The 11,213-nt window shown below is 35.6% G+C and overlaps 1 protein-coding gene across 1 annotated transcript in view; it reads left to right on the forward strand.

Moving 5' to 3' along the window:
• The window catches only part of STAM (signal transducing adaptor molecule (SH3 domain and ITAM motif) 1), a 52,964-nt gene that overhangs the window by 30,199 nt on the left and 11,552 nt on the right, over positions 1-11,213 (forward strand). Inside the window, exons 4-11 of the mRNA XM_009330603.1 lie at positions 2,297-2,372; positions 2,461-2,556; positions 3,102-3,248; positions 3,519-3,609; positions 5,475-5,667; positions 6,028-6,122; positions 7,705-7,793; positions 9,506-9,593. Of these exons, the coding sequence (XP_009328878.1) occupies positions 2,297-2,372; positions 2,461-2,556; positions 3,102-3,248; positions 3,519-3,609; positions 5,475-5,667; positions 6,028-6,122; positions 7,705-7,793; positions 9,506-9,593 (875 nt within the window). The remainder of the gene's footprint in view (positions 1-2,296; positions 2,373-2,460; positions 2,557-3,101; positions 3,249-3,518; positions 3,610-5,474; positions 5,668-6,027; positions 6,123-7,704; positions 7,794-9,505; positions 9,594-11,213) is intronic.

The raw sequence follows: 11,213 nt of genomic DNA on the forward strand, positions 1-11,213 counted from the left end.
ACAGTCTCCCAAACCACCCCCCCCCCCCCCCGCCTCAAGTTACCCAATCTCAGTAGCATTTTACATAGTCATTGCAGCGTATGTCTTAACAGGCTGGCTAGGAAGCTCTTTGACTAGCTTGTTTCTAAAGGAGCAAGGAGGAAAATTGAGTCACTTGTGTAGTCTTGAGCCCCATGGTCAGTTACCTTAGACTGTAAATGAACAATAAATTCCTGAAAATATATGAAATGTTTTGTGCAGTATTTTAGATTCCAGTTGCTGTTAATTTTGTCTTTGTTAAATAAAATATAATCAAATATGTTATTTTGTACTCTCTAAAACTGAAACTTATTGTGAATGTTTTCTGGAAATATTAGTATATAATACCATAGCTTCTCTTGTATCTTGCCCTAGTTTCCCCCTACTGATTTGTTATTCCCACTCACTGTGCTGCCTCTGAAATTTTGATTGTAGAATCATTGGAGCAGAACTGTGGCCCAATATTTTTATAGCATGGTCTGGAGAGATGCCTAATAAATAGATAGAATTCTGTTCTCATGGGGTGCGTGCCTTCCCTCTGATTTCTGCATAGTGCTTCTCATAATTTACAAACTAAATTGTATGATGAATTAAAAATAAGGATTACAGTTCTGTCTAGAATAGGGATTCTTAGTCTGTGTAACTAAACATTGGTAAGCCTGGAAATTTTTTTGGTGTAGATGTAATTAGAAGATTTTTTAAACATTTGAGCATGTTAAGACATTAACACTCAAATATTGATCGTTTCTGTTAAATATATGAGCAAATAGATTTTTTTTTTTTAGGGCATTTTTATGAATTACTGAGGGGTTTCTTGTTGGTTTTTTTACCTTTTCAAAATTGTACTTGACACATGTCAAGATCATTTGGCTTTGAGGCTTTCTTGTTACCTTATTACTTTTTAATAAGACTTTGGATTCCTTAATAAAAAAAATCTTAGGCTAATGGTCCTTTTCCTGAACTGCTAAGCTCTTGATCATGCACCCTGCCTTTATAAATACTGGCTTAACAATTAATGGACGTGCACTTTCTTGTGCTTGCGCTCATATCACATTGGTAGTCCTACTCATAAATTAATGGTTAAAAGAAGCAGTTATTTCTGAAAACTTTAGCATGTATTCTTTCTCAAGTAAAGTGAACATATGAGAAGTCTTGCATAATTAATAGATAAAAGGCAGTGCTTGCCTTATAGCCTTCATTTGTAAGAATTGGTTATATGAAGGTATACACTGAGTGCTATGTAGTCTTGCTGTGTGACAGCATTTTCTATAATTAGTACTACTAAATATGAGGTGGACATTTCTGTAAAATGTAGACACTGCCAAATATAGTATAGCCAAGCAGTGGTGTAACTTTACCTAAGTTTCACGTTAGTTCTTGGATATCAGTTCAATAGAAAAATAATTTTGCTTAAAAAAAAAAAAAAGTTACTATAAATACTCCAGAAATGCATAAAATCTCTTAGTTTAAATTTACCTTCTCTTTTCCTCTAAAAAAAAACTCTTTCAGGTATCTTTTCAGGGCTATTCAACAAAAAATGCTTGTACGCCTATGATAAATTCCTACCCCAGCCTTGCTCAGCCTTCCACCACCTTTAAAGACAGAACAAAATAACAAAGTCACACAGATTTTAATATGCTAAACTGTGTCTGAAACTCCCATTCAAATTCTTTCTTAAATTTCCTTTTCACATTATTTCTATCTACCACAACATAGGTAAGACTTGAATTCTGTATTTAATTGTTTTGAAACTTTGATGTAGAATGTGTAACAGGTTTTTTTAGCACTTGTTGGTTCATTGCATATCTCCTTTATAAATGTTATTCTGTAGACTAAAAGATACTCTGAGGAACGTAGTGGTGGTAATTAAAAAAAAAAAGTAGCAAAAGGGTGTTGGTAATCAGTATGTAAGCAAATGCTCTTACATATGTATGTGAAATACAGAAGAGTATGTGCATGGACTACATAGAATTACAGTTCTAATTGTAAGGCATTTTATGCATTTCTGGAGTATTTACAGTAATTCTCTCAACTACAAAAGGTAACATAACTTACTGAGAGGTTTTGATAACTAAGCAAGCTATTAATCCTACAAATAGAAATGGCTACAACTGTTAATGGTGTTTATTGTTTTTAATGTTGCACTTACAAGCTACTAAATAATTTACTGATGATGCTCGGGAGGGCTTGTTGTCTGTTAGTGTTGTCACACATTGTTATGTGTGCAATAGGAAATGTTCATTCTATTACATTTTTCTAAATGTCTTGTGTTTTTTAGGCCTAAGGACTGCCTGCGTTCTATTATGAAGAGAGTGAACCATAAAGATCCCCATGTTGCTATGCAAGCATTAACAGTAGGTTCTTTTTAATGTAATGCTTTTTCTTCCTGAAAAGTTATATTGCAAAAAAATCTTCTCTGAGTTTTAATCTATCTTTCTTTAGCTTCTAGGAGCATGCGTATCAAACTGTGGTAAAATCTTTCATTTAGAAGTCTGTTCAAGAGATTTTGCCAGTGAAGTAAGCAATGTGTTGAATAAGGTAAGGTATTGCATTAATTTATGCAACTCAAAGAAAAGCGAGAACAGAGAATTGGGGTAATCTGAAAGTGGAATGGAATCTACTTTTGGAAGACTGGAAGTTTGGTGGTGGGGGAAGGATATAATATTACTGGGAAGACTGCGGCTGTGAGAAAGAACTCCCTGAATGCCACTTCACACTACAGTTACTTATATATTCTGTTTGGGGGAGGTGGGGTGTGGTGTGTTAATTTATAAATATACAAATTCATTTTCACGTTAAATAACAGCAATGAAACACTAAATACAGATGTGGTGAAATGGAGATAATACAGAGCTTTTATATAACCTTATTTTGCTTTATTTTGGGCCTAGTACGTATTGTACTAGTACAAACACAATGCTGGTGTACTATTCTCCCTCTCTAATAAAGATATCCCTTAGTGATAAACTTGACTGCAAAATAAAGTGTCTATAGAGTTTATATTGGCAGTAACATGAAATTATTTGAAACTAAGGAATTAACAGATTCCTGTATTATTTAACTAGTTTCTACTGTTCTTGCAGGGTCATCCAAAAGTTTGTGAAAAGCTGAAAGCACTTATGGTGGAATGGACTGATGAGTTCAAGAATGACCCACAGCTTAGTTTAATATCTGCTATGATAAAAAATCTTAAGGAACAAGGAGTTACTTTCCCAGCTATTGGTTCACAGGTATATTAAATTTTGTGGTTGTTCTTAAAGGGTATCACACATTCTTTTTATCCTCAATTTTGTATTTTACAGTCTTTAGTCTTGAATTCTATAACGTGTTTGGCAAATAAAATGAAATCTCTTGTCTTGATAAAACATTCCTTTGAGGGGTGACATGCTCTGATTTACTTTAGATTTTTATATTGCAGATGAATGCAAATCAAAATGGTGAACTAAATGCATTGGCATTTTTTTGTTGAATTCATTTTTACATCTTTCACTCTTGGCTAGGCTGCTGAACAGGCAAAAGCAAGTCCAGCTCTAGTTGCTAAAGATCCTGGTACAGTAGCCAACAAAAAGGAAGAGGAGGATTTAGCTAAAGGTGAGTGCATTTACTTGCTGACCTGGTGAATATATTAGTAAATATCAAATAAAACAGGAACAAATGTTTTGCTTCCTTCCTCTATGTGAATAGTATATTTATGGGTTGTGTTTATGATTTCTATTCCTTTCTTTTTGTACTCTTCCTGGAGGGTTAGAGATTAAAACTATTCTATGTGTAAAAAATATGAAACATTCCTGATTTTTACTTTTTTTTTCCCCTTGCAAAACTGAAACAACACAGTAAAAAATCTGCAAAATCTTATGTTAAGGACATGTTCCACTATGGAAATGTTTGATACAAGTTCTGCACTTGGATTTTCCCTCTTCCTGGGGCAAGTGAAGCTCATTCATTTGCAATTTAAACATTTGATGGAAGGAGAAAATAAGGATTATAGTTTAAGTTGTATGCAAAGTATTTTGGGTATGCTACTTTAAACTTTTATTCCTTTGAATACTGCTTCTGTAGTATACTTTAAGGCTTTGATTGCTGTAAGCATTAAATGTCTCCCTGCAGTCCCAGTAAACAAAACCAGGACGGCTTCTTTTGACTTACTGTTGTACTAAGGTATATTTAAAGGTCATTTCATGATCCTATACCAGACGTGTGAAGATTTATTCTTAGAGTAGTTTGATCTTTATGGTCTAGATACTGTTTTTTGAGGTCAAACTTCAGCAGTGTAAAGGCATCAAACGTTAGCCCTTCTACATAGTATGGCTTTGGGCTTAAAGTTGTAACAACGGCTGTTCACTGTATGAGTGAAGTTCTGGTGCTGGTAGTTGGTGGATGTTTGCAGTTTCTCATCCTTGATAGACATTTTTTTGTTTAGCTATTATCTAACATAACATTGATTTATGTAAATCGCCATTAGCCTATCTGTATATGTTACTAATGGTTTCTTCAACAGTTGACCCACCAAAGTCTACTTTTAAAGGGATCTGTGTCTCAAAGTTTCATATTCTGCATGGGTTCTCTAATGTTTGTTCTCTTGTTTTTCGTGTCCTGCTCTGTCCCTTCTTAAACATGATCATTTTTTTCACGAACTTGGAGGAGTTTAATATCAGTGAAACCTTTCTGCTCAGTCAAGTTTAATTGAAAATGACCAAGAAATGTAAAATTATTCAAGGAATGATAGGGAGAGAAAAGGAACAGACAAAATTTTGCTTGTCTAAGCAAAAATCTTTTTCTTAATTATGAATTATGGAGGCACTTTTTTACTGTGAGGGTGACTGTGCACTGGCACAGGTTGCCCAGGGAGGTTGTGGAGTCTCCATCCTTGGAGATATTCAAAAGCCATCTGGACATAGTCCTGGGCAGCCAGCTCTAGGTGACTCTGCTTGAGCAGGGAGCTGGACACGATAACCTCCAGAGGTGTCTTCCAACCTCAACCAGTCTGTGCAATTCTCCGATTCTTGAATTCAGGCTAAAGACTCCTGATCGAACAGAGAAACAATGTGTACCTGAACAGCTGGGTTTCGTTTTGTTTTTTTTTCCTGTTTCAAGCGATCTTGAAAAGTTCAACATCATGTATATGCTAGTAAGAATGTAAAACTTTACATCAGTTCAAGGTAATAGTAATATAATAATAAAAAATTGATGACTTCACTGAGTTATTCTGTTTGTGCTTAAGTGCTATTTATTCATCCTGTCCATGTTGAAAGCCTCAGTAAATCTATGGGCAGATTTGAGCTCTCTAGTTGTAAAACATCTTTTTGTCTTTTACCATTATTTCTAAGTGAAAGGTAGAAGCTGACTATGATGCAAAAGGAATGGAATTATACTAAAAGTTTTCACAGAGTGAAATTTTCATATCATTCAACCCATTTTTATAGGGAATTTTCATGTTGATAACTCTTCTTTTGTAGCTATTGAACTGTCACTAAAAGAACAAAGGCAACAGCAAACAACACTTTCCAGTTTGTATCCGAGCACCTCAAGTCTTTTAACAAATCACAAACACGAGGGCCGAAAAGTTCGTGCGATCTATGATTTTGAGGCTGCTGAAGACAATGAATTAACTTTTAAAGCTGGAGAACTTATAACTATCCTCGATGACAGGTAATTTATATAGAATGTCTACCAGAAGTATATTAGACTGTACAAATCAATTGGGAATAATCATATCTTCTATGTAGAAGCATACATTGGAATACAATTGCAATAAAATATATTTACATATTAAATACTTTCTTTTGTTATCTCTTAGATTTTTTACATACAAATGTAAATACATACATACATTTTTACATACAAATGTATGCATAAAGATTCTTGTATAAAGATTTCTGCATATATACAAATTGTATTTATCTACAAGTAATATAAATGCATTGTACAGTGCAATTCTTAGGAAAATTCCATGTGAGTATGGGTTTTTTAATGTATGGGGTTTTTAATTATTTTTTTTTTTATCTGTAGTGATCCAAATTGGTGGAAAGGTGAAACTCATCAGGGTATAGGATTGTTTCCATCTAATTTTGTAACAGCTGATCTTTCTGCTGAGCCGGAAATGAGTAAGTAACATTACATATAGGTATATATGTTAAGCCTTGCCATGGCCCAAGGGATATTTCTGTAGTGATTTACTTTCCCTATTTCCTTTCCGTTACGATAGAGTTCAGTTGCAAGTTAATGTGATACTCAAAGTAACACTGAGGAGCCCTTGCTGTGTTCTCACAAACAACAGTCATATCTTTGTGCCAGACCAAGGTTGCCCAAGCTGGCATCTGTTAAAAAATATGATGATGTCTACTGCTGGCTTTGTCAGTAGCTTCCTTGAGACTCATTTAACAACTCCATTGACACCTAGATAAAAGTAGGCAACAGCAGGTTTTTTCCAAATTGCCGTTTTGCCTGGTTGCAATGGTACTTATCTAATTAAGGAAAAACTGAAGGCCCCTGGGCAGATGGGAGTCGGAGACAGATTACCGCTGTTCAAACAATTCAAGAAACCTACATACTGTAGGTATGTATGTGTGCATAATGCAAGGATGTTTTTTTCTGCATACTGGTTATCTTCTTGTATCTATTTATATCAGTCTAACCTACTCTAAATATTTCATAAAAATATTAAATATTAGACAAGGTTTTACAATTCTAGAACGGATTTCTCTAAATCTGATGGGTTTGCAAGATTAATCTCCTGTGATCTCAATATGAGCGTGCCAAAGGTATGAGCAGGTCAGCAGAATTACATGCTGTAGGAGTCATCTGTTCTATGTTAAGACTAACTGATAAAAGTAGTATGATAAGAGTAATATTTGGCAGCTTTTTTGTTGTGGCCTCCACTACAGAGTAGTAAGATGCTTTTGCAGTTACTATTTGATGGAGAAGGAATAGCAAAACTTGAAAACTTTCAATTCTATACTTTGCTCTGGAGAAAAGAAGGCTTCGGTTTGTCATAGATGATTTTACCAGTTTTCTCTTAAACCTGACTCATTAGCCCTATTTCTTCCAATCACTCTCTCTTAGTCTGTTTTCCTGATGTCTTATTAATAAGTATGTTATGTGCAGGGAGACTACAATAAAGACATTTACTTCTAAAACATGTTTCTACTGACCTTGTGTGAACTGATGTCTTTTTTTATGTTTTTGGCCCTCAAATGTCAACGAAACACTAATTTTTTAAATTTTCACAGTAGATGTTTCAAATTAGGGTTAGGGTTAAGGGTTAGGGTTAGGGTGATGTCTTTTTTTATGCAATTTACAGGTTTGTTTAAGAAAATTGTTTAAGTCTATGGAGATGTTTTTGGCCCTCAAATGTCAACGAAACACTAAATTTAAAAAATTAGTGTTTCGTTGACATTTGAGGGCCAAAAACATCTCCATAGACTTAGGGTTAGGGGTTACGGTTAGGGGTTAGGGTTAGGGTGATGTCTTTTTTTATGCAATTTACAGGTTTGTTTAAGAAAATTGTTTAAGTCTATGGAGATGTTTTTGGCCCTCAAATGTCAACGAAACACTAATTTTTTTAAATTTTCACAGTAGATGTTTCAAATGTGAAGAACTTAGGCAACATGCTAGCTGTATAACATTTATGTCATTGTTTTGTTTATTTTTATTTTATAAAATAAAATCTGCCTGTTTATCTTATAGTGAAAGCTGAGAAGAAAACTGTGCAGTTCAGTGATGAAGTTCAAGTAGAGACAATAGAACCTGAGCCTGAACCAGTTTATATTGATGAAGTAAGCATGATAAAAGTACTGATTTTCAACTGGTGGTACATTTAAATATGTGATGTTTAACCCTTTCATCCTGTACTTCAAAAACAATTTGAAATGTCAGGAGAACATAACATAATCAAAAGAGAATGGGAAGGGAAAGTTGATTTAATTAAAAAAAAAAAATCTGCATTATTCTAATTTGTTCATGTGTCTTGAAGTTCTTAGGAATTTCTGAAACTGAATTTGGAAACTGCATTCCATTTAGGGCCCTACTCCAGGATTGTACAGCTCTTCACCTCCAGACTAGAAGCTTGGTGTGGAGTGATGCATTTGCTTTCAAGTTTTGCTTTAAGTACTTCAGGATACCTCAGAGATAGCCATCTTGAATGTTGTCTTAGATTTATTTCCAGTATAACCACCACTGTCTTCCCCCAGTCTGAAAGATCCTTATCCTTCTCTAAAAACTGTGAGCTTTTTGTTGCTCTGCAAGTAATATTTAGTGAGATTCACACAATCTCACCACAGTGATTCTGCAAGGTTCCCAGGAACTCTCAGCCCAGGATGTTTTTCCTGTGCCTTTTCTCCCCACCCACCCCCCACCCCAGGGCTTAGAATTGTTCTTTTTAGAATTTTTCCCTTTCTCTCTCATGACCTTCCATTTCTTTCTCAACTAGGGTTCTGTCATTGTTTTTTCTAAATGAAAAAGCAGTTACTGCCTTCCTAAAGTCCTATTTGACTCCTGCCTCAAATACTTTTCCTCCCAAGAGATATTAGTTTGTAGCGTGCTGAAATCGCTTATCTCAGGCCTACCTTGAGGTGCCTTCCAGCTTTTGTCTTCTGTGATTCCAAGTTGGTTTATGTTTTAGTGTCTTGTTTTGTTTTTAAAATTACCATAGGATAATTTTTAAGGAAGTAGTTAATCTGGCTTCTTCCTGCCTTTCCTGGGGTCAAGGAGGAAAAATCATAGTTTTAGTTTCCACCTTGATACAACCTATATAACTCTGGACTGTTAAAGGCTATTTATTTGATAGCACTCAGCTAAAAAGTGATTTTTAGTCATTTACATGTAATGTTTGGTTAAGCAATATGGTCCACTCCAAGACATACTTTTCAAAGAGTTTATGCCTGTTAATTTTCTACCCTTTGCTATTTTTATAAATGGGTTGCTCTTAAACTGGTTATTCAAGGATGACTTATTCCGAAGTCAACCATGCAACCCTTCCAAACATCATCTTAAAAAACCCCTTTCCTATATATTAGTAATGACATTACTTATGTGCTGATAGGTCTCATACACTTACAAAATGCAGGGTAGTTTTTCAGTGAATTTAGTTTTAAGTACCCGTTTCTGTTTAAAGTACTCTCTCAACGTATTCTGTCGAAACATTTCCACTAATCCCACTAGGTGGTGGTATTACATATGTAATAACTAGAATGTAAAAACAGAAACTGCTCAAAAAATACTGTTTAGAAGGACTTTTTGGAATAAAGGGGTATTCTGCATGTTCCACTTGTTACTACTAAAAATTTTTATCATTTGGCTTTTCTTTGTTCAAGCATCTTTATTCCTGTAAAGTAGCATGTATGATTTGTATTTTCTTAAAGTTAGTCTAGATGATTTCCAAGTCCCAAGAGATCCAAATGACTGCTGTAAATAGCTGCTTTAATTTACTATCCTGAAAGTGTTAATTGTGTCCCCCACATATGCCCTAATTACACAATTTGTGTTCTAGGATAAAATGGACCAACTCTTGCAGATGTTACAAAGTGCGGATCCATCTGATGAGCAGCCAGACCTCCCAGAATTGCTTCATCTTGAGGGTACGAAAATCTCATGGGTGTTTTTGTTGTTGTTTTCCTCTCTGGTAATTACCTATATCAAAACAAATTGAAACTAAGCTGAAACTACTTCAGCTTCATGTGCGCACCACAAGCATGCCTGAGGAAAGTGCCTGAGCCGTAATTATCTTCTCGCTTCCTGTTGCATACATCTAAAAGACCAAAGTGCAAAACTTTAACTTAAAACAAGCCCACTGCTCTCTCAAGTAAACTGTATTCTATATTTCTTTCCTTTTCAAGACCCAGGAATACTTAATTCAATCTTATTCATCCATTTGTTTTTTTCCTTCATAGAGTAGCACAGCATGAATTGCAAAAGGAGTGTAAGGAAGATTCCATGAGAGGAAGCAGAAATACTGCCGAGGCTTAGAATAGACCTGTGGGTGTCCCACATGCTTTTCACTTGCATGCGTATTTCTATAGGACTTTAATATTAATGAATACCTTATACAGTGCTACAAATTAGACTAGTCCTTTAGACTCAAATTATTCAGACTGTCTCTTCAAAGAGGCATTATAGACCATTCTACCTGGGTTGATAGATGAAGCAAAATTTTTGGAAGAGAACTTCGGAGAAGGAAGTAAAGAAACTTACCCATTATGATACAGAACATTGGCTTAAATTGACGATTTGGATAGGACCAGATTTTAAGAAAATGGCAGATTCCAGATCTATCTAGAAGTTAATCAGGAAATAGTGCATAAGCTTGTAAGCTTTTGGATATCTCCCATCTTTCCACACCCATCTGTTCCATCATACCTGCAAATGAATCCTGTTTAAGGAACTGCACATCAGTGACATGTTTGCACGTATTCTAGTTCCACTAAAGCTAAAGAGGGGTAAAAAGAAACGTGTATGGTTTTATTCTTTCAAGTACCGAATATAGTTATAGAGGCTGTTGTCTAAGAAGCGGATTGCCTATATCTGGTCCAGGACAGAGGCAAAGAAATTAAAGGTATGCTTGTCTGCCAACCTCCAGATATGGCTTACATTAGGATCTCCTTTCAAAATGCATTGTGAGATCATTAGAACAATGCTGAATTTTATATTGAACTGTGGGACTGCTTCTAGAGTCTGAAATCTGTAGTGTAGTCAGACGATCGCTCCCCAGCTACCTACAAGAGCACTTGCCAAACATGTGGCCGTGTATAGTTCTACAGTGCCATATTCAAGCCTGTACTTCCTCTACACTCAGGTGGGCCTTAGGTAGCTACTATTTTTGGCATAGGTTCTGGGAATTTTGTTGTAGATGTGTGTTGGATCTTGGGTTCCTACCAGTGGTGGCAGGTGCTGATCAACATTTGACAAAAAACCACTGCATTTTCTTCTGCCATCCAGATGTCCAGTCACAAATGTCTGTAAATTGGAGAGCTCATCCCAACACTTACAAGAGCCCAGGATTTGTGGTTAGCAGCAGTGCAGTCATCATAGAATCATAGAATCATAGAATCATTAAGGTTGGAAGAGACCTCCAAGATCATCGAGTCCAACCATCAACCCAACAACACCATGCCCACTAAACCATGTCCCTAAGCGCCTCATCTACCCGTCTTTTAAATACTTCCAGGGATGGTGACTCAACCACTTCCCTGGGCAGCCTG

Source organism: Pygoscelis adeliae, unplaced genomic scaffold (genome assembly GCF_000699105.1).
Source record: "Pygoscelis adeliae isolate BGI_AS28 unplaced genomic scaffold, ASM69910v1 Scaffold27, whole genome shotgun sequence".
Classification (NCBI taxonomy): domain Eukaryota; kingdom Metazoa; phylum Chordata; class Aves; order Sphenisciformes; family Spheniscidae; genus Pygoscelis; species Pygoscelis adeliae.